General features: G+C 35.5%; 1 protein-coding gene across 2 annotated transcripts; it reads left to right on the top strand.

Moving 5' to 3' along the window:
* Positions 1-385: 385 nt before the first annotated feature.
* LOC108466102 (protein MODIFIER OF SNC1 1) lies at positions 386-11,491 on the top strand. Of its 2 annotated transcripts, XR_001868605.2 has the most exons (11): positions 386-764; positions 3,539-3,615; positions 4,869-4,949; positions 5,053-5,097; positions 5,246-5,615; positions 6,009-6,111; positions 6,594-6,668; positions 6,779-8,063; positions 8,134-8,401; positions 8,479-11,066; positions 11,149-11,491. XR_001868605.2 is itself a non-coding variant. In XM_053025745.1 (10 exons), exons 2-10 carry the CDS (start codon positions 3,584-3,586, stop codon positions 10,969-10,971), a joined length of 4,752 nt encoding a protein of 1,583 aa, XP_052881705.1. In that variant the 5' UTR covers positions 386-764; positions 3,539-3,583; the 3' UTR covers positions 10,972-11,491. The 2 variants fall into 2 exon arrangements, 1 of the variants encoding a protein (XP_052881705.1); XM_053025745.1 differs by having other exon boundaries at positions 8,479-11,491.
* The last annotated feature ends 12,491 nt before the right edge of the window (positions 11,492-23,982 follow it).

The raw sequence follows: 23,982 nt of genomic DNA, 5'->3' as shown, positions 1-23,982 counted from the left end.
TTTAAAAATATTTTATTATATTTTTATACATCATTTATTAATTTGTGTAAATTATAAACAATGCTTATGGCGAGTTGTTAAAGCATGACATTATAATAAGTATTTATTTTTCAACTAATAGATTTGGATCGAATACCCAAATCCGCAATTGTAGGAATGCGAATTCAGATAATGGAGAAGGTCTATTCGCATCTTCTGAATTCATAGTAACTATTTGGATATTTGAATCCGTAATCTGAATTATCACCTAATTGAATTCTTTGAAATAAAAAATAAGGAACTAAATTCTAAATGTAAAAAGAATATAGGGACTTTTGAGCAAATTTTATCCTCATATTTTTTACATCACCCTTAAAAGAAATTTCATAAGATTTTTCTTAAAAATTTTATCAGGTTAAAAAAAAAAAATTCCCGAATCGATATTTAAAACGGGAGTCACTCGTCCAAATTACAATCCCCAACTTCCTTTGTTCTCTCTCTCTCTCTCTCTCTCGCTCTCGCTCTCTCTTTTCTTCTTTTTTTTTTTTTTTATTTTCTTCCGATCTGAACCCCAACTGCGGCTTTCACAGCCTCGTCGATCTCCTCCATATTTTCCGATAATTTTTTTCTCATCTCGCGATCTCACGAAACCCTTAGGTTTCGATATCTCTCTCTTTCTCTCTTATTATTTTTTTAATTTTAAATTAAGGACAAGGCTATTTCTGTTTTCTCTCTCTTTAGGGTTTCGTTAAGGGACGACCCCCCAGTTTCCCATCTTATCTCTGGCAAGTGGTTCCTTGTATTTTCTCACCTTTTTCGATTCTATATTTTGTTTACAATCTAGAGTTTGCTTGTTTCCTTAGAAACAATGAGTTTGCTTGTTTCCTTAGAAACAATCATTGGACAAGAAAGGAAATGGTTCTAATAATATACGAAACCTACGGTTTCCATAATTTATGCGCTATCTGATTTAAGTTTATTTTTGTTGGGGCCGTGATTTGATCTTCTGGGGAACTAAAATAACTGGAAGCCTCTTTTGTTCGGTTTAACTTGTTTTTAGGCTTTAAATAATTTGATTAGCTTTCTACGTCAAATAGTGATACTTTACTGCATGTGATTGTTCTATTTTCTTTTTGTTTACCTATTTAATTTTCGGGTATAATAAAATGCAGTGAAGAACTTTTCTGATAATAGGGAGAGTAGGAAAATAAATTAAAGGTTTGTTGCAGACATAGCTACTAGCGATGTCAGTGAAGATGTTTATGTGACAGGTGTAGTGTTGAGAAATCAGGGTTTACTAACTACTGTGGGCAGGGATGAATTTTGAAACTTGACAAGTGTAATTTTGAGTAGAGTTATGTTCTAAAAGTGAAGAAAATGGGAAGCTATTGGACATGGATTCAATAATAAGTCTCTTTTGGAAGTGTATATACTTTCTCAACTGATACTTGGAATTTGTTGGATGTTTGGTTTATTTTGAGTTTTACTGATGGAGCAGTGTTTAGGGAGAAGATAGATGCAAAACCAACAATTTCCCCTCCTTTTTTGATCGTTGAAAGATTATTTGCTTTGGTGGTTTTACATGAGAATATTGTAGTTCACATGCGGAGTTAAAATGTTGGAAATGCCCATTGAAGATAATTAGGATAGACTATGAAGCATAACATATTTGCCGTGGGTTCTTAGAGTCAAAGATTATGATTTGGTTTTATGATCATCAATCTTTAGGTTTGAGGTGTTTGCTTGGCCGTAAATCTTTAAATTTTTGAAAACCTTTTTGCTAAGTTTTTAAATTTGGTTTCTTGTGAGTACTAGTACTGCCAGTAGACCTAGCTGGGTTGGTTTTTGTTCATTCCTACAGATAGGATTTATAAAGTTTGTATGTAGGTTATAGAAGTTAACATATGAGAAGGCTGAAATGCATGCTTAGGTCCTCTGTATGTAAATTTTGTTGTAAGTTTGGGAGAAGAATAGTGATAAATGATAAATTACGTTCACTTTGATTTGGTGTTGCAAGCAGATAAAAGGAGATCCAGTTTGGTTACTAGTATTCCTATGTAAAATTATGTTTATTGGTATGGATAATTGTGAAGGCCGTAAAGATAACGAAGTAGGAGTCTTATGCTAACCTACTGGGTGCATTCGGTTTATTGCTTCCACCATATTTATGATGTTCCAAAATCATGTCCTCTTTTTTTTTTTTTGGCTTCTTTTAACACCCAAAGTTCTTAATCTATATACCAGAGTATTATGATATTGTAAACTTCTTTACACAAACCTTTAAGCATCAATGTTATATGATAAATTACATTCACTTTGATTTGGTGGTTTGCAAGCAGATAAAAGGAGATTCAGCTTGGTTACTAGTATTCCTATGTAAAATTATGTTTATTGGTATGGATAATTGTGAAGGCCGTAAAGATGACAAAGTAGGAGTCTTATGCTAACCTACTGGGTGCATTCAGTTTATTGCTTCCACCATATTTATGATGTTCCAAAATCATGTCCTCTTTCTTCTTTTTTTGTACTTCTTTTAATACCCAAAGTTCTTAATCTATATACCAGAGTATTATGATATTGTAAAATTCTTTACACAAACCTTTAAGCATCAACATTATATGATAAGTTTTATAATAAAAAAAAAACTAAAGTTAACATTTCTCTGAATCTTTCTAGCTAGTTAGATGTGAGCATTTAATTAAAAAATAAGATTCTTTTCTATTTTCTAAAGGACTATAAAGCCAAAATTTTATGAGATAAAATTAAGTATTTATGTTGTTAATGATTTAAAAGCATTGCAAATAATTGTTCTGTTATCATCAATGGTAAGTAGCAAGTGTGAAAAACTTTTACATTCTGTCACTAACCACAATATTACGTGTAAACTTTTAGGATTTTTTTCTCCCCTCCCCCACTTTAGTGTTCATCAGTTAAATGTTATATATCTTGACCTACATACGGTTCTCTGTTTTTCTTTTCTGATAATCCTTGCTTCAGCGTTCAAATACCTCATTAACTACACGTTTGGTTACTAGTGTAATAACATGAGGAAAATGCTTATTAAATACATGTGTTAAAACATTTAGACATAAAATAAAGAATAATTAGTGCAAATTTAAACTTGAAATTAGAAAGATAAGTAAAACTCCTGTGAAAAATAAGACCTCTTAACAATAAACAAAAAAAATTCTCCTCTTTATCACAAACAAGTCATGTCAATGGCTAAAAATTATCAATTGAAAATATTTTTGCCAACTCAAGTATAAAATATGTGGAAAAAATAATACTCCTACTAAACTTAGCATGAGTGTTGATTAATCTGTTTTTATGTGCTATCATTCATATATGATGTATGGGTGCTTTGTGGATCTTGACCTATAAAGAACTGGATTTCAAGGGATTGGTGTCTTTGTGCCAAGATGTACATACTAATATTATCTAATTGTTGAATATTCCATGCAGATTATTCTTTTTGATTACAACATTATAGTGTTTTCTTTTCGGAATTTGTTTTTAGACATTGCAAAGTGTCGACCTGATGGAATTTACTTCTTTTCAGATGTTGATCAATCTGTTTGAATGACCTTGCAACAAAATCTGAACCATGACATCAAGTACTCTATCTGGAGAACGGAGGTAATTTGTTTTTAGAAATCAATTTCCTTTGCTGAGATACTTGTCTGATTAACGGTGAGGCTTCCTTTTTAAATTTGACCATGTATGCTCTCCTACTTGGCATTAGGTGTTGGTATATTGATCGAAACTGCTACAGTGAAGTATGTTACCTAAGAATTGTTTCATGTGCAAATTAGGAAAGAGTCCTTGCCTAACTGATTAAAAATGTTTTAAATCTAACTCTTTGAATTATATTCCATTGACCTTAGGCCATATGAATTAAAGAGGATGATGAAACTTTAATGATTATTATCCTTTATTAGAATGCTAACTTAAGCTTTCCTCCATCTTTGCTGTTATCTTTTATATTTCTGTGTTTTAAATTGTGAATTATGTAAGTTAGTGGAGAAAAAATATCTGAGAGGATATTCTTAAGAATTATTGCTTTCATTCAAGATTGGAGAACAGTGTATTTTCTTGAAATGATTTTTAGCAGTCCTGTCAAGGACAAGGATTCATTAGGTGCTAGAACTTTGTATTGCTTGACCCAAAAAATACAAAAAAAAGGTGCTCATTTATTGAAGGCGCAATATTTATGTGCGTGTTCTCTGTGTGTTTGTGTATATGTAAAGAAAGCAAGCTTACAATATATATTTATGATGATATAAACTCTAAAGAGTGGTCCAATTATATACCAAAAAAGCAAAATTTTATTTTCTTTTGCTGGACAATATGCTTGATTTACTTATGCTTCCATGTCTATTGCTGAATAGTCAAATATTGAGTAGATATTTTGATTCTCCTTATTAATAATAAAGGTACATCTAATGAACCAAGTTAGAAATAAAAGAATTGAAGATAACTTCAGTTAGATTTTTTTTTCAATCTCGTCTTTCAAAAAGTTGTGCCTAGATTTACTAGGTGTGTGCACTTAATCAATGTGCCTGGAATGGTTTGAGGTGCTTTTGCTGTTTTGTGCTACTTGCAGCACCTAGATGCACACCTTGGTCACACTGATGTTTAGAATGATAACAGGAATTTTTATGTGCGTATCCTCCCTTTTCTTTCTAGTAGCTTAAGTGAATATTAGAGTGGGCTGCCTGTGGCCCTCCCTTTTCCTGAAGGAAGTGTTGCACCTAGTTTGTTGGCATTATCAGCCATTGTTGCTCTGCTGTCTTGCCATTTCTTTCTTCCGTATTGTTAACCCTAATGGATGGTTCTCAGCATGTTGCAATGTAAATTGCTTTTTATTTAAGATGCTAATTATTCTACAGATGGGCTTCTGCAAGGCGAAGTGGCATGACTGTTTTGGGAAAAGTTGCTGTTCCAAAACCTATAAACTTACCTAGTCAAAGGTACTCTATTTTCCCATGGTGCACAGTCTTTCCTTTTTCAAGGTTAAATAAACAAGGCCCTTGGGTTCTTCATTTTAAACTATTCTTTCTCTGTTGCTTCAAGGTTAGAAAATCATGGCCTGGATCCTAATGTGGAAATTGTTCCCAAGTAAGTAATATCATGTCTAAATGTCTTTATATATATGTTTAGTATATATGTTTAAATCCCACCACGTATTGTGACTTCTGTGAAATAGAGATCATTTTTTGGATGGTAGAAATACTTATCAGTAGCTTGAACTGTTCTATACATATAGGGGCACCCTTAGTTGGGGCAGTAAATCCTCGTCTTCATCAAATGCATGGGGCTCCTCGACATTGTCTCCAAATACTGATGGTGGTGGCAGTTCACCTAGCCATCTAAGTGCTCGCCCTTCATCTGGTGGCAGCGGCACACGACCTTCTACAGCAGGTAGTGACAGAGCACATGAACCTGCTAATGCACGTGGTTCTGATTCTAGACCATCGTCATCTTCTGGACCAGTGGCTTCAAGTCAGACATCACTTGCTTCTTTGCGTCCTCGAAGTGCTGAAACAAGACCTGGTAGCTCTCAGTTATCACGGTTTGCTGAAGCTGTACCGGAATATTCGGGGGCATGGGGTGGATCTGGGACAGCAGAAAAATTGGTATGGTCATCTAGTCAATGTGTTCATTGGTCAAAGTTGATATTAATTGCAAAGTGCTTATATGTAAAACTTTTTCTTGTTGATATGAAGTATTTGTTTCAGTTATAGTTTCAAGCTCATTGTAATTACTATGTTTGTGATGTTAGACTCAAGGTTACTTCCTGATCATTTGTTATTGGGTAATGGTTTATACAGCTTGGTTGAACTTAACTTTAATTATTATTATTCTATACAATGCAGTTTATGAGTTAAGTAGTTTTGAGGTGGTGAAGGGTGAGATGTTTTACTGTTTTATGGTTTGGCTAATTTGATCTGTTTTATGCTTCACATATCCAGTCTGTTGCAATTTGCTCTTTTATGTCTAAATGTTGCAGTTACCATCTTACTTTTCAGGGAATGGCATCTTCCAAGAATGATGGGTTTTCTCTCACTTCTGGAGACTTCCCTACTCTTGGGTCTGAAAAGGATACCTCTGGAAAGAACGCAGAGTTGCAAGGTTCTTTTTTTTTTTCTTGGTTGTATATTTATCCTTGTGGTTTAAAGTTTGATCTTCTGTCAAAACATTACCTTAGTATGCGTTCTCAAATGAACTTTTTCTCCATGAGAAAACTTGCCGTCCACTTATGCCCCCCAAAAAAAAAAAAAAAGCTTGTTCCACCTAATATTTAACTTTTAGTTTAAATATTTGTAGCTTAATCACTTGTATGGCATGAAGTTCAATATTGAAAGCTCCATTTTCTGATGAAATCTTTTATTGCTGAATAGCCATACTGGAATATGTATTTTAAATGTGGATGGGGGAGTTTCTTGGATTGGCATGTGAAGCTCCATCTCCAGGCTGATAATGATATCTGTTATTGTTGTGTGTTTTCTACGTTGATTTAGTAAAGTAGGATAATCACAGGATAATTAATGGATTTATGCGCTTGAGTGGGCCATTCTTTTCCATTCCTTCTCAATGATTAACTTTAATTGCAGAGCATGGTTCTCAAGGTCGCCCTGGTTCATCCTCTGGAGTCGCACCAATTAAAGAGAAAATTGGGACTTCTGTTGGTTTGTGTGCAACTTTCTGTTTGCATCATTTTTGTTTCACATCAACTTTTGTTATATTGGATTTTAACACTCTGATATGATTAAGTTGTTTATGCGTGTTCTTTTTCCAGTTGATATCTCTGGGAACGAAAATCAAAAGAGTGGGGCTGCAAATTTTTGGAGAAGAGATAATCCTCCATATAGTGAAGATGGAGTCCGACCTAGCATGGAGAAGTGGCATACAGATCCCCGAGGACCCCATCCATACCCTAATACTGCTATTCCCCCCCAGCATTATGATGCTTGGCATGGTCCACCAATTAACAATCATCCAGGTGGTGTCTGGTATAGAGGACCTCCTGTAGGTCCTCCATATGGACCGCCAGTTCCTCCTGGGGGCTTCCCTTTGGAGCCATTTCCTTACTATCGACCTCAGATTCCTGGTAGTGCTCATGCAAATCCACGACCAGTTCCTCCTCCAGGAGCAGGGCCAAGGGGACCTCATCCAAAAAATGGAGATATGTATAGAGGCCCTATGCCTGATGCTTTTGTCCGCCCAGGTATGCCAATTAGACCTGCATTTTACCCTGGTCCAGTGGCCTATGAGGGCTACTATGGTCCTCCCATGGGCTATTGTAATTTAAATGAGCGAGAAATGCCATTTATGGGGATGCCTGCTGGTCCTGCTTATAACCGGCATCCAGGTCAAAATGCTCCAGATCCTGGTAGTTCCCATGCCCGGCCCAGTGGCTTTGGTCCTCCTGGAAAAGCATTGGTTGCAGAGCATTTTGAATCTGGCCATCCAAATGATAACCGAGGACCATACAAGGTTCTTCTTAAGCAGCATGATGGCTGGGAAGGAAAGGATGAAGAGCACGGGTCAGAGGATAATGTGACCAGTGTAGTAGAGAAGGGTGATCTAAAGAGAACATCGTCATGGGAAAATGACTGGAAAGCAGATCAGAGAAAGGAGGAAGAAGTGAATATGAGTACAGTTGTTGAAGAAACTTCCACTCAGATATCTGATCACCATGCCAAAGTAAAGTCATCTGAAGGTGTAAAAAAGGCTAGGGCATATGGCGACATTTCAGTGAAGAAAATGGAGCATCCAGAAGACCCTGGTGCTGCAAAAGATTCCAGCCTGATCCAGAAAATAGAGAGTTTAAATGCAAAGTCTCGGGCCTCTGATGGGCATTATGAGTCTGTTTGCAGAATGGAAGAGCTGAAAAATAAATCACAAGTAGTTAATGCAAAGGCGAAGCATTTTGCAAATGAAGTTGCTACTGGGTCTCGTGCTGTATTTCATGATAGAGTGCTTGCTTCTGGAATGACTGGACCTACCTCTAATGAAGTAGGTGTTTCAGCTGGAGATAAGAGACTGGATTTACCAGCTGCTGGTGGAGCTGACATGAACAGGTTGCTTGTCGTTCTAGCTGCTTTTATTTGATAATTTGTTTGTGGTTCTTACTTAGATGCACATTTACAGGAGATCTACCCATAGTAGGCATGGTAGGACTGATCATCGAGGCAGGGGAAGATTCAATTCTGAAGATGTTGATGGATGGAGAAAGAAACTTCCATTTATGGATTCTTCAAATGTAAAGTCTGCCGCACATTTTGAAAACCCTTCTGAATCAAATGTGCAAGACTACGTATCATTAGAAGCTTCAGACAAGTCTGGATCATATCCCCAAGCAAGAGATGAGGGTGAGTTGATGCCTCCGGTGTATGATCCAAGTGATAGCGAAGCGCAGGTAATTTTCTTCATATTATATGCCTTGTTGTTTTTAACCTAAATTTAATGTACAAATATATTTGACAATTTCTTCAGCGTGCCATGATGAGGGAACTTGCTAAGCAGCGTGCCAAACAACGTCAAAAAGAGGAGGAAGAGCGGGCTAGAGACCAGAAGGCTAAGGCTCTGGCTAAACTGGAAGAGTTGAACAGGCGTACACAAACAGCTGAAGGTTTTACTCCGAAGTTGGAATTTGTCCCAGATATTGCTGTCCAGAGTAAGCAGGAAGAATCCAGAATGCTTGCTGATGAAATTCCCTCTAGCAGATCTGAAATAACATCCTCGGTTTCTAGCCCAACTGTAGTTGCAGATGTTGGTCAAAGCAGCACTGTGGAACTTGAAAAGCCAACTGTTTTGTCCAACCAACAACCTTCAGTGTCAACAAAGATTGCTCATAAGGCAACTACAGAAATTCATAACTGTTCTTTGCCCTTGCAGCAGAGAGTTAATAATGCTGATGCTTCTCTCCATAATCACCCACAAGCTAGCGATGGTAGCACTTCAAAGCAGAAGCATATGGGCTATTGGAAAAAGGATCCTAACTCATTGGATAAGAGTTCCAGTGAGAAGTATATTTCTACAGGTACAACTGAATTGCCAAATATCCGTGCAGATGCAGTAGTTGATGCAGGTCCATCTGCTGAGGCTGTTGCAAATGAAACTGACTCAATGTCCGAGTCAATTTCTACACAATATGTTGTGAATGAGTCCACAATGCACCAGAAAAAGAAAAATAGCAGGAGTGGCAAGAACAAACACAAAGTGGAGGAGGCATCATCTACGGCTCCTTTATGGTCTGGGATTTCAAAAGAAACAAATCATACAAGTTCTGTTGAGAGTTTGAAGTCAAAGTCTTTTGAATCTAAGTTGGATCCTCACTCATTTCAGTCTCTGACTGAATCAAAGGATGGAAATCAGTCTTCAGAGCAGGATGTAGCTTTTCCTAATGAAGAAGCCTATGGTCAATTGAATAACCAGTGGAAATCTCAGCATTCTCGCAGGATGCCACGAAATCCACAGGCTTATAAATCTGCAGTCCATGGTGATGCTGTTGTCTGGGCACCTGTGCGGTCACATGCCAAAGTTGAGGTTACCGAAGAGGTTAGCCATAAGTTGGCTGTTGAGAATGTTGCTTCACAGACAAATAATGATGATCAAGTGCAGAACAATCCAAGAAATAAGAGGGCTGAGATAGAGAGATACATCCCAAAGCCTGTTGCAAAAGAAATGGCTCAGCAAATAATTTCTCAGCAACCAGTAACTCATTCAGATGATCCGAATGCAGCAGATGAGATCGTGGGAAGAGCAGATTCTGGGTCCTATGGTATTGAATGTTCTCAACATTCAGAAACAGCCACCAGGACAGTGGGGAACCCTACAGAGTCAAGGAATGATGGTAGGCAGGGAAGAGGACATGGATCTTGGCGGCAACGGGCCTCAGCTGAGGCAACTTCGCAAGGCTTGCAAGATAGACATTATTCCACTCCAAGTAAAAATGCTCAGAAGTCAACTGAGCAGAAGCAACCCCAGAAACCTGATTCCAGCCTAGTGAAAGAGCAGCCCAAGTATGATGAATGGAATGCTTCTGATGGTTGGAACATGCCTGAAAATCCTGATTCTACTGTACCACCTGTACCTGTTTCAAGATATCAGGGGATGACAGGCAGAGGAAAGCGACATCCATTCAAGGGACAGAAGGGTGGGGGAAACAACTATAATTCTGATCACAAGAAAACTAATAATGGGGAAGCTGATAAACTTAACTCACGATCTTCAGCCCCTGAGATGGCTCAATTAGATTCACCTGCTGCATCAAAAGAGAATCGTGGTGGTGGGGACCGATCGGCATCTCATTGGCAACCCAAATCTTCACCCATCAATCAAAGAGGAAGCAGGCCTGATAGTGATCAAAATGTTGGTACTGAAATTAGTAGGACTAACAAAAAGGATTCTGCTCCTCAGGCTAAGGTGTCGCATCCATCTCAACCAGAAAAACAAACCAGTAAAGGTGTGACTCTGCCTCCTAAAGATCATTATGTCTCCGAAAAAGGTGTTGAAGAGGCACATAATGTTGGGCTTCATGAATCCAAGAGGGAAAGGAATGTAACTTCACATAAAGAGCGCCCACACTCCCCAAACCAAGGTCCTGGTCTTCCAGTCGAGGCGCCTCCATCGAATATGGATACTAGAAATGAGCAGCGTTCAGTCTCAGGGTTCCGCAAAAATGGAAACCAAACTAACCGATATGGCAGAGGGCATGAATCTCGTGGTGATTGGGGCTCATCTGGTCAAGAAAAGCAGCCTAACCCACCAGCAAATCGTGAGAGGCAGAGGCACAATTCACATTACGAGTACCAGCCAGTTGGACCCCAAAATAATAACAATAATAGTAGAGCAAATAATCCTGAAGGAGGAAGAGAGGGATCTCATGGCACTGGTGCAAGGTACAAGGAGAGGGGTCAGACACACTCAAGGCGTGGTGGGGGTAACTTCCATGGACGTCTAAGTGGCATTGGTGGTTATGAGTAGGGAGGAAGAAATTGAGGGTAGGTATGTTATTTTGTTTTGGCGTAAACCGCAATCTGCCATGAACAAGAATTGGTTTGATCCCCACATATTTTCAGGTATTCACGAGTAGGCAGCATTTTTGTGTTGTAAAAAAATATTAAATCTTGTCTAACTGATAATGGTATATGGATTGATCAGGGCTAGGAGAAAAAAAAGATGGTGTTCCTAGGGAAAACATGATCGGAGGTGCTCAAATGCAGTTTATCATATGTAGTTTTCAACTGTTATTTGGTTTGGTCACAGTTTGTATACTGCGGAACCTTGGCCACATTTGTTTGAGCCTTGTATTTGAGTGAAGTAGCGAAGAAGTTTTAGTCTCCCACCTTTACTGGCTTTACCTCTCTTTCTTACCCTTTTTCTTAAAAATACAGGCCCTTTGCATTTTTATTTCAACAGTTATCATTTTCCCTTGCAGGAGGATTTGATTTCTCTACAAATTTATTAAATCAATAAAGATACAATGTGCTGATGCGTATAAGAACGTGAGAATTTAAATTCTGTTCGAAAAGAACTGGTTTACCAACCAGGGTGGGTTGGTTTCCTCTACGAGTTAAACACACGAACACAATAATTGGGATTTTGGGTTTGTTGATAAATGCTTTGGACCTCGGTTCAGTAAAAAAATAAGATTTTAACTATTTATGCTACGGCAAAATAGTCTGGTTATTTCATTTCTGAACGGAAACAGGAAAAGCGGTTTTTTTAATCATAATGAGAATGGTACTCAGGTACCGGTAGTACGCGAGCAAAAGAACATGAAAACAAAACCACCAAGCAGCTCTCGTATTAGGGCGTTGGCTCTGTCAACAACATTGCCAACATGATGTCGAGCAGCTGCAGCACTATCAGCAAGACTATCTTCATTGGTTTGGTTTGAGTTTATATTTTTCTACCTTGTCCTATTTTATTGTTTAAAACTAATTATAAAACAAAAAAAATTTTATATTAATATTTATACATTTCATAGTTAAATACGAATAAAATTATTTTTGAACAATAAAACAAGTAATTTGGACGAGGTTGGGCTCAAGTTCAAGCTTGGAATTTTTGAAACCTGCCCTCTATTTAGCTCGGTCCAACTCTTCAACACCTCTAGCTGCAATTAATCTCAGTTTTTCTATTCTTGGTTTACCATAGACGGGTGCAATCAATTAAGTCGATCATTTCTGTTTGTAATAATTGATGTAATCAATCAACCTCCAACTATAACTGAACTGGCTAAACCAATATAACTAACTTAAATTTAACATTGAAGAGTTCAATTGATTAAGTTAATTAATCACTTTTATGGTTTTTTTAAAATTAATTTAATATACATTTGGATTAGGTTGGTACAACGCCCCCAAAATTCCAATATAGTGAATACTACTATTTCGGGAGTACATGGTAAAAGTATGAGGAAATTTCAAGAAGATATTAACATTACGTTTAGTTCAACGTAATAGAATAGAGCGCAATTAGTAATTCAATTATTTAGTTGAATAGAATGTTATAGAATTGTAATAATATTCTTGTGTTTGATTGAATAAAATTATGTTATAATAGCATAAGGAAAAAATGTGAAATGATTATACTACTCTTAGCGAATTTTTTTAGATAGATGATAATTGTTATTATTATTAAATTTTAATAGGATTATAATTAAATGTAATTTAATAAAATAAAATAAATAATTTAATCATATTTTAATATAATTATTATTAAATATAATTTAATAATAATGTATAATTTAATAACATTCTTAATGTAATTATTATTAAAATATGAATTAATAAAAATAAAAATACATAAGATTAAAAATTAATATATAGCCTCCTTTATTACTTTTAAACTACATATTTAATATGTTACAATATTATTAGCGAAACAAATAATTTAATTATCTTTTAAATTAAAAAGCAAAAGGTTAGAAGTAATAAATAGCTTAATAATGATATTTTACATCGAAGCATAATGTTCTTAGATTAACAAAAAATTACGTGATGTCATTAGCTTGTATTAAATTTGAAAATGTGTCGTATTATGGTCCTATTTAACATTGCTATTTGTATAATTCTTTAGATTAAAAGATGCATATCACCATAAACAAAATGCTAGGCTAATAAAAAAATTTACAATTGCATCTTCAAAGCATGCAATATGTGATTCTTAATTAAGATATTCTAAAATTTGTCTTAATTTTTTGAAGTTGAATTGTTGTTTTGCCAATACGAGGATATCAACCTTGCCAGATATAGATCAAAAGACGAAATCCATTGCCTTTCTCCGACCTTATTAGCAACATTAAAGTTGTTTGTTACATCTTTAAGTTGAACTGGCAAAACAACCTTTTGAGATTCCTATACAAGAATATATTAAATTACTGCAATTATCAAACATAATAGTACTCAATACCAATAAAACTACAGGTTTTTTAAGGACATCTTGGTCTATCATAAACCCATATTTTTATAGACTTTCAAGACATGTTTGCATAAGTAGAAAGTTTTTTTTTTTTTTGAAAGCTCATGATTAGAAAGTTTTGATCAATATTCTGTTGAAGTTGGTCTCCATGCAGCACAAGCAATCAAGGAGCAAACCATGCAACATAAGTTATGCAGATGAAGTATGAAGAAACAGATCAAGCTGCTGTAGCATTTTCGGATGAAATACATGCAACTGTTGATGATGATGCTACTGTTCTATTTCAGTTTCATTTTGTTACTCCAATCAATATTTTGTAACATGGTTGAATTTGAACTTAGTAGGTGAAGTACTTGATGTAATTTTGTTGACATTTAAGCTGATAAATCAACTTTACAAAGTGTACAAGTTAATTTAACAAGTTTCAATGTATTTTAGTGGTGTTAGGTGGACGTTTAGGTGAATTTGACTTGTAATGACCAGCTTATGTGTAGTATATGTAATGGCATTATGCCAAAGTTCATTATGAATGAAAATCTATCAGATTTCATCCATTTTTTAATCTACCATTTTCTTTGCTTTCAATTCTATTTTGTTTTTCAAGCTCAAAATCTCCTGACTGAATTTCAAGTTTTCTTCATTCTTGATCCGGATTTATTATGTTGTTGCTTAAGTTACAGACTGAGCTTCATACTTCTTTCGGATAAATTGTTCCAAAACCCCAACAATTGGTATCTAGAGCTGTAATATCAGTGGACCTGTTTCGTTCTAACTTCAAATCGATGGCTTCATTAGTCTTCTCACTAGTTGCAATACCGGTCTTCAATGGAGAGAGCTATCACATATGAGTGGTCAAATTGAAGACCTACCTATAGCCATTTGACCTATGGAAGGTGGTTAACTCAGATGTTGAACTAGTACCACTTAAAGCTAATCTAACTGTGGCTCAGATCAGGCAGCATGCTGATGAAATGACCAAAAGACATAAGGCCATGTCTTATATCCAAAATTGTGTGTCAGATGTGATTTTCATAAGGATCATGGCCTATGAGACACCAAAGCAGGCCTGAGACAGATTGAAGGAGGAGTTTCAAGGGATTGAGAGGATAAGGTAGTAATAGCTATTGAATTTGAGAAGGGATTTCGAGAACTTGAAGATGAATGAGGAAGAAACTGTCAAGCAGTATTCAGATAGGATTATGGCTATGGTAAACAACATAAGATTGCTTGGGGAACAGTTTAATGAAGCAAGGATAGTGGAGAAAGTGATCTTAACCTTACCAGAGAGGTTTGAGGCAAAAATATCTTCCCTCGAAGACTCAAGGGACCTGACCAACATCTCATTCACAGAGCTGATCAATGCTCTTTATGAACAAGAGCAAAAGAGAGCCAGCAGACTGGAGGAGCACCAAGAAGGTGCTTTCCAAGCCAAAACCAAGCCAGTCTCCAGCACCTCTGCCTACAAAGGTAAGAAGACCTAGAAAGACAAGCCTAAACTAGATGCTACAAGAAGAAAGGACTAACCTTGTAGAAATTGCAAAAGGCCTAGTCATCTAGAGGCAAATTGCTGATTTAGACCAGATGTGCAGTGCCAATACTACAAAAAGATGGGCCATGTTGAAAAGGTTTGCAAAAGTAAGGGCAGACCAAGGCAGAATCAACCACAATAGCCAAAGGCTGAAGCTAGAGTAGCAGAAGAGGGCAGTGACCATGAGGAGCAAGTTTTTACAGTATCTTGCTTAGCTGCTGAAGAGAAAGCCACAAAGGGATGGCTCATAGACAGTGGTTGCACCAACCATATGACACCTGATGCTGTCATCTTCAAGTCAATAGACAGAAGCTTTAAAACTAAGGTGAATGTAGGAAATGGCCACTTCATCAAGGCAGAAGGCAAGGGAGATGTGTTGATAAGCATTCTCATATGTAACAAACTAGTTTCAAATGTCTTATTGGTGCCTGAGATTGATAGAAACCTACTCAGCATAGCTCAACTGCTTGAGAAGGGCTATACTATGGTGTTCAAAGGCAAGAAATGCCAAATCAGTGATCCAAGTGGATCCAAGCTCATGTCAGTAGCTATGGCTGATAAAAGCTTTGTTGTGGATTGGAACAAGGACCTAGACAGTGCCTACACAGCTACCATAGATGAATCCAAGCTGTGGCACAAGAGACTTGGTTATGCCAACTACAAGTCAATGGCTCAGCTGACCAAAGGAGATTTGGTTGAAAACTTCACTAATTCAGTTGAAAAAGAAGAAGTTTGTGAAGTGTGTCAGCTAGGAAAACAAGCCAGACTTCTATTTCCTACAAACAAAGCCTGGAGAGCTACTGAAAAACTGTAACTTGTACATACTGATGTGTGTGGTCTAATGAAGACTCAATCTCTAAATGGCAGCAAGTATTTATCTTATTTATTAATGATTAATCGAGATATTACTGGATTTATTTTTTGAAATAGAAATCAGAAGCGGCCTCAGCATTTTTGAAGTTTAAAGTTGCAATAGAGACTGAAACAGGTTGCAAGTTGAAGACATTGAGGTTAGACAATGGGACTGAGTATACTTCATGGTGTAAGTGAAATGGTGTAAGTGAAAGAAAGAACAGAAGCTTGATGAATATAGCCAGGTGCTTGATGTTTGAGAAGAATTTGCCCAAAATCTTGTGGGCTAAGGCAGTTAACACTACTGTGTATATCCAAAGTAGGCTCCCAACAATGCTTTGGCTCACAAAACTTCATTTGAGGCTTGGTTTGGGTTTAATCCATCACTGGCTCACTTGAAGGTCTTTGGTTGCATATGCTATGCACATGTACCAGCAGTGAAGAGGGAAAAATTGGCCAAGAAGGCTCAAGCTAGTATTCTGGTAGGATACAGCACAGTCAAGAAGGGCTATAGGATTTTGGATCTTTCAGAAAACAAGGTGCTTGTTAACAAAGATGCGGTGTTCGAAGAAAAATCATGTTGGAATTGGGAAAAGAATGAGCCAGAGGCAATTTCTGAAGACCTTATGACAAATCAGAATGAGTCTGATTAGGATAGTCTAGAAATAGACATTGATGATGAACCAGTTAGGGGCACAAGACCACTGGCTGAGATTTATGAAATGGCTCAAGTGGATAAAGTTAAACCAAGCTGTTTTGAGGAGGCTGAAGCTTAGCTAGGCTGGAAACAAGCAATGGCTGATGAAATCAGTATGATTGAAAAGAACCAAACATGGGAACTAGTTGAAAGACAAGCCAAAAAAAAGATCATTGGGGTGAAATGGGTCTATCGAACCAAGCACAATGCTGATGGTAGCTTAAACAAGCTTAAAGCTAGGCTGGTTGTAAAAGGGTTCAGCCAAAAACATGGCATTGACTACTTTGAGACCTTTGCACTAGTAGCCAGGCTTGACACCATTAGGTTGCTAGTTGCCTTAGTAGCTCAGATGCAGTGGAAAATCCACCAACTCGATGTGAAGTCAGCTTTTTTAAATGGTTTCCTTGAAGAGGAGATCTATGTTGAGCAACCTTAAGGTTTCAAAGTGGCTAATAAGGAGGACATGGTTTACAGATTAAAGAAAGCCTTGTATGGCTTGAAGTAAGCACCAAGGGCCTAGTATAGCAGGATTGATAGCTACTTGGTCAGTTTGGGGTTTGTAAGGAAAATCAGTGAGCCAACTTTGTATGTCAAGAAGAAAGGAGTCAAAACACAACTAATTGTGTCCTTATATGTTGATGACATGCTAGTGACAGGATGAGATCAAGCAATGCTGACAGACTTCAAATGCAAAATGGAGCAAATGTTTGAGATGTCTGATCTGGGAAAGATGACTTACTTCCTTGGCATAGAAGTGTCACAAACTCATTCTGGAATCTTCCTAATTCAGAAGACTTTTGCTTCAAAAATACTAAGCAAAGTCTTCATGCAAAATTGCAAGGCAACAAACACACTAGTTTCCATTGGAAAAAAAACTATTGAGCCAAGGTGACTTTGAACAGGTTAGTGAATCTGTCTATAGGAGCTTGGTAGGTTGTTTGCTATATCTATCTGCCATTAGGCCAAACATTATGTTTGCTGTCAGTTTGCTCTCGAGGTTCATGCATTGTTGCAATGAAAAAAACACTTCCAAGCTGCAAAAAGGATACTCAGGTACATCAAAGGTACTTTGAATTATGGAATGTTGTATAGCAAAGCTGAAAGCTTGAAATTGCTTGGCTATACTGATAGTGTCTGGGCTGGTTCGATGGATGAAATGAAGAGCACTTCAGGGTATGTTTTCACCCTTGGTTAAGCCATTTTTTCTTAGAGTTCGAAGAAGAAAAATGTTGTTGCTCAGTAAAATGCTGAAGCAGAATATGTAGCAGCTGCTAGAGTTGTGAACCAAGCTATTTGGTTAAGAAAAATCTTGACTGATCTGAATCTACACCAAAAGGGAGCAATAGAGATAAAATGTGACAATCAATCTGCTGTTGCAATTGCAAAGAATCCGGTTTTTCATGGAAGAACAAAGTACTTCAATATTATGCTTTATGTTGTTAGAGAAATGGAGCAAGCTCGAGAGGTGGAACTGGTTCATTGCAATTCTGAAGATCAAGTTGCTAACATCTTGACAAAACCCCTTAGTGTGTCAAGGTTCATCAAATTAAGAATGAAAATGGGAGTTTACAGCATGGAAGCCAAGAAGGAGTGTTGAAGTTGGCCTCCATACAGCACAAGAAATCAAGGAGTAAACCATGCAACATAAGTTATACAGATGAAGTATGAAGAAGCAGATCAAGCTGCTGTAGCATTTCTATTTCAGTTTCATTTTGTTACTCCAATCAATATTTTGTAACTTGGTTGAATTTGAACTTAGTAGGTGAAGTACTTGATGTAATTTTGTTGACATTTAAGCTGATAAATCAACTTTACAAAGTGTACAAGTTAATTTAACAAGTTTCAATGTGTTTAGTGGTGTTAGGTGGATGTTTAGGTGAATTTGACTTGTGATGACCAGCTTATGTGCAGTATATGTAATGGAATTATACCAAAGTTCATTATGAATGAAAATCTATTAGATTTCATCCATTTTTTTACTCCACCATTTTCTTTGCTTTCAATTCTATTCTATTTTTCAAGCTCAAAATCTCCTAACTGAATTTCAAGTTTTCTTCATTCTTTATCAGGATTTATTATGTTGTTGCTTAAGTTACAGACTGAGCTTCATACTTCCTCCGGATAAATTGTTCTAAAACCCCAACATATTTCATGAATATTTTTTTCTTTTGTAATTTTAGTGGCACCCCGACACTCACATTCTCTTCATTAGAAGGGCTGTCGAATTGATAAATTAAAAACCAAAGATCATTCAACAATTCAACAATAAAATACTTTATCTTCTTCTAGGCTGCTATCTTCATCTGAAGAATCCAAACTGCTAGAAGACTTGCCTTTATTAACAGATTCAGAGCCATTTTTAACAACTGTTACCTTTGTTTTTGCAGCAGGCTCCTATATCAAAATTTAATAGAAGATAAAATATCAAGAGATATTATAAAATTTTTGGTTCAGTCCATAATTAGCCCCAATACTTACATCTTCTTCAATAGAGCCATCATCATCAAAAGAATCTTAACTGCTATCTACTATCTTTGTCTTAGAGCAAGAATGGACCCCTTCTTAGCAACTACAAGTATTTTATTCTTAGCAGGGGCATCCTGGGAAAAAATTGAAATATAAACAATCATACAAAGAACATGTGCACCCATGCAACTTTTACAAGCATGAGCGTAACACTCACTTCATATGAGGATGAATCTTCCTCACTACTAGACTCAAAAGAATCTGAATTGCTAGCTTGTTTTTCTTTCTTTGCAGGTAAAGATCCATATTTGGCAATGGCAGGTTGTTTCTTTAGGGGACAAGTTCCTAAACCAAAAAAAGAAAAGAAAAGAAAAGATATAGCATTAAAAAGTCAAAGTTGATACATTATATTGAACCATTACCATGCTAGAAAAGGATGATGATTTCATTATATTGAACCATTACCATGCTCTTCCAAGGAACATAAAAAACAGAGGCAGTAGCAGCAAGATAAAACATTGTATGAGGTCCAAGGGTTCTCATTGATAAGGCAATGATCCTTAAAATATTCACTTGCAAGAAAAACTATTTAGGTTATAAGAGATGTTTGTTGTATATGATGAATTTCAGTGTAATAGAGAAGAGCATACTTAAAAGCTATTTATCTAATGACCGTGAGAACTATATATGGTTACCAAATTTGAAGAAAAGCTAAAAACATACAGTGCCTAACATTTTTTCCTAAAATTTACTTCAGAATATGTCTCCCAGTGCACATAGAGAGGTGATGGCCTCAATCAAAGCTATCATTATGCTTTACCAAAAGCAAATATAAGAGACCGTTAAGTTAAAGAAATTTTAACCAAAATGGTAGCTCATCCATGAAAAAGCATATAATAATGTTTAAAGCTATCACTATGTGTTGCAAAAAGAAAGAGAGACCATTGAGTTTAAGTTATTTTAACCAAAATGATAGCTCCCCTAAGAAAAATAATAAAGGCCAGAATTTTAAACATATTTAATTGTATACTTGAAGCTTCACCCACAAAATACACATTATGAGTTCCCAAATGTACAAAGATATAAAAATTGGCAATGGATCATTAATATGAAACTCAAGGAGCCATATGAAAGTTTATTAAAGCTAACATGAAGATACTCCAATATGGTTGTAAAGGATAACTTCAAAAGGAGACCACTTATTACTACATGCAAGAAAATGCAATGAAGCCAACTGTTAAATATTGATAAAGCTGGCAACCATTAACTAAAAGAGCCAAAAGCTATATCAAAGATGAAACAAGACGAGAAATTAATTAGTAATATTGACAACCCATACAACATAATGATTCCTAATGCAAGATCATTAGAAACAAAAAATAATAATAATAAAAATGCAAAATCAACCCTAGTTGAATTGAACTTACAATAAAATCTAAAATATTAACCAGTTAAAGAAGTTTCAATCATTTGGGATAGAAACTTACCTTAAAAAGAAAGAAAAAAACTAGAGAAATGAGAACTAAAAGGCGAGGGCTCAGATCAAGCCGATGGCTCTTATGGATTCAAATAATTCGAATTTTATAAGTTACAAATATTTTAATTTCTAATGTAATAATTTATTTTACTTTTAAATGATACAACACAATTCAATTTTGCATTATAAATGTATATATAATAGATTTTTATATAAAATAATTGAAGTTCTTATTGTATTTAAAATTATTCTATGATATTATATAAATTAACGAAAATATATTTAATTATTAATTATTATATTAAATTAACAATTATGTATCTTTTTATTTCTTATTAAATTTATAAACCTAATACTCATATTCTAAAATATTTATTCCATAACTCATATAAATTATACTAAACCCAAACTCAAATAATATACTCATTATTATTCAAACTCAAAATAAATCAATTATAGCTTGAATCTCAAGTAAAAAAAAAAAACCCCAACACTCAAATACAATTTGTAAAAGGTAAAGCTCAATTCAAAATCTAATTTAATAAAAATATAATATCTTATTAAGATATTAAATTTTTAATAATATTTATGTATTGCTAGTTATAATTATAAACATGTATTTTAATATACTAAATTACACATAACTATTGATACTATATCTTTTATTCTAATCTATAATATAATAATGGTTATGTATATTATTCATTATATAATATTATATCTACTATATCAATTATTATTGTTTATTATTATACTAGTTAAAATATACTCTAAGTCTCTATACTTTTCATACATTTGAAAGTTATACTATATCATATCATATATGATATATTAATAGTTTATATATGTGCATCAATGATTAAACATTATAATATAATGTAATACTATATCTTTTATTATACAATCGACTTTTTGTATAACAACCCCATTTGTCTACATAGATTTTGCCTGTTATAGAGAGGTGACAGTTATACACCTATGGTAATATAATGCTATAAAGAGATAATCGTTGTAAACTTATTATAGAATTCATATAATGAATTTTCATTAAATAAAAAAGTGAGAAGTATGTTGAAAAAAGAAAGAAAGTGGGAATCAAATCAATAAATTTAAAAGATGTATAGCACATGCATGCATCGTTACTTTTATGCATATTTTATTTTACATTCTTCCACATGATTAGTTATAAAGTTCAAAAATTTAAAAAGTTCAATTAATCAATATGAGTTATCAAATTAATTTAATTTATTTATCATGAGTAATTAAATTCAAGTAATCAATTTATTGGATTATAATGTTCTAAATTCATAGTAGAATATGTGAAGTGTGCCTCGCATTTTTGGCAAAAATAGAGTTGATGTCCAGACGAGGAAGAAGCACCGTCTCGATGACACGACCACCGACATCACGTCCTAACGACTCGACGAAGGGCGTCCCGGTGAGGCAGCAACCACATCACGACGTGGTTATGTGTTTCCAAAGCTTCTCAGTTAAACTTTGATTACTTTCCCTACTTAAAATTTGATTATTTTAGGGATGTTTTAGTCAAATTTGTACACGAAATTTAGCCTGTAAATAGGAACTTTTCTACTCTAGAAAGATTTAACCCATAACACATTTAAGGGTTAACTTTTACAAGCTTTCAGGGAATTTTGTGTTTAAGTTTTAAGGTTTTTATTTTCAGGTTTTGGGGTTTAGTTTTTATCTCCATATTTGTACTTTTATTTTTTTCAATTTAGTGAACTTTTATTTTTTTCAATTTAGTGAAATTATCTTTGCTTGTGGTTTTTATCCTCTTCGGAGGGGTTTTTCCACTTAAAATTTGTGTGTTCAATCTTTTAAATTTCTTCTTTATTTTTTTATTCATTGCTTACACGGGTTTATCCCCAACAAACTGGTATAAGAGCTAGTTCAATTTTTGTATTCAACCCATTTTAGAGATGGCAACAAGAAGGTTCGGCATTGAGAAGTTTGATAACATCACAAATTTCAATCTTTGGCAAGTTTGGATGACGACAATACTAGTTCAGAATGGTCTGAAAAAGGTCATTACAAGGAAGAAGCCCGCGGACATGGAAAAGTCATAATAGGAAGAGCTTGATGAGAAAACCTTGTTTGCAATTTAGTTGTGCCTCTCAAATAGTGTATTCCAGGATTTGTTTATGTAGAAACCAACATACACCCTGTGGAAAAAAATAGAAACCCTTTATGCGACAAAGTTTCTAGTTAATTGGTTGGTGTTGAAACAATGACTATATACGTTCTGCATGGATGAAGGTGAGCACCTTAGAGTTTACATCAATCAATTTATTAATATTTTGAATGATTTAGAGAATGTTGAGGTTCAGATTGAATATTAAGATCAGACCATACTGGTATTATGCTTTTTACCCCTTTATACAAGTCTTTTAAGGAGACCCTGATTTATGGCAGAGATAAACTCTCATTTGAGGATGTGAAGGGTCACTTGTTGAGCAAAGAAAAACTCAAAAATGAGTTTGGTTCGAGTAGTAGGTCAAATAGGCAAGCCTTAGTTTTGGTAGTATCAAGGAATCAAGACAAGAGATGCCGCTACTGTAAGAAGTTAGGTCACGTCAAGGCAAATTGTTACAAACTACGGAATAAGAAGGCTACAAAGAGAAATGAGAAATAATTAGCTGATGCTAATTTGGTCAACGAAAAGGTGATGATTTCTTGCTGGTGTCAATAAGCGAAAGCTCTAAACTTACGTCTGAGTGGATCATGGATTCAGGGTGTTCTTTCCACGTGAGTCCCAACAAGAACTAATTATCCACATACAGTTTAGTTGAAGGTGAAGTTGTGCATATAGGGAAGGGCTCATCCTATAAGGTAATTGGTGTTGGTACCGTTCAGATTAGGATATATGACAAGACAATCAAGACATTACCAGATGTCGGACATGTGCTTGATTTAAAGAGAAATCTCATCTCTTTGGGAAATTTGAACCCAAAGGTTTGTAGAATTAACATCGAGTCAAGCGAAATTAATGTATCTTGTAGGGCTCTCGTTTTGATGAAAGGTAGAAAAATTGGTAGTTTTTACGTTCTGCAAGACTCAATAGTGACCGGAGAAAAAATATGTCCCTTGTCTGTTAAGGATTCAAAGTCAACTCATTTGAAGCAGAGGCAACTTGGTCATAGGAGGGAAAAAGGTATGACCATTTTGAATAAGAAAGTTCTCTTTTGGGTGCAACTTTTGGAAGGACAAAGCATTGTGTTCATGGAAAGTAGACCTGAGTTAGGTTTGATTTGGCAGTGTACAAGTCGAAGACTAGAAGTCTTCCAATTTCAAAGTTCAAGCACAACTTGGACTCAGTTAATATTTTGCAAAGTTCGAGGTAGGCTCGTGGTGGGCTTTAGCAAAGATGACATTGTGGAAATACGAGTCAATGTGGAGATTTGTGGAGTGTGTCTTGCATTTTTGGTTGAAATAAAGTTGACGCCCTGATGAGGAAGAAACATTGTCTCAATGATGCGACCACTGGTGTCACGACTAGAAGATTCGCTATGTCCCGATGACGATATGAAG

Source organism: Gossypium arboreum, chromosome 3, assembly GCF_025698485.1.
Source record: "Gossypium arboreum isolate Shixiya-1 chromosome 3, ASM2569848v2, whole genome shotgun sequence".
Classification (NCBI taxonomy): Eukaryota; Viridiplantae; Streptophyta; class Magnoliopsida; order Malvales; family Malvaceae; genus Gossypium; species Gossypium arboreum.
Note: the sequence above shows the minus strand (reverse complement) of the source record. Positions and strands in the feature narration are given on the sequence as shown.

Bases quoted from the DNA above. Each gene is read 5' to 3' on its own strand.
- LOC108466102 (XM_053025745.1), top strand. From the start codon at position 3,584: ATGACATCAAGTACTCTATCTGGAGAACGGAG. The intron at 4,950-5,052 runs GTACTCTATTTT...TGTTGCTTCAAG, and splicing joins ATAAACTTACCTAGTCAAAG to GTTAGAAAATCATGGCCTGG. The intron at 6,669-6,778 runs GTTTGTGTGCAA...TTCTTTTTCCAG, and splicing joins GAAAATTGGGACTTCTGTTG to TTGATATCTCTGGGAACGAA.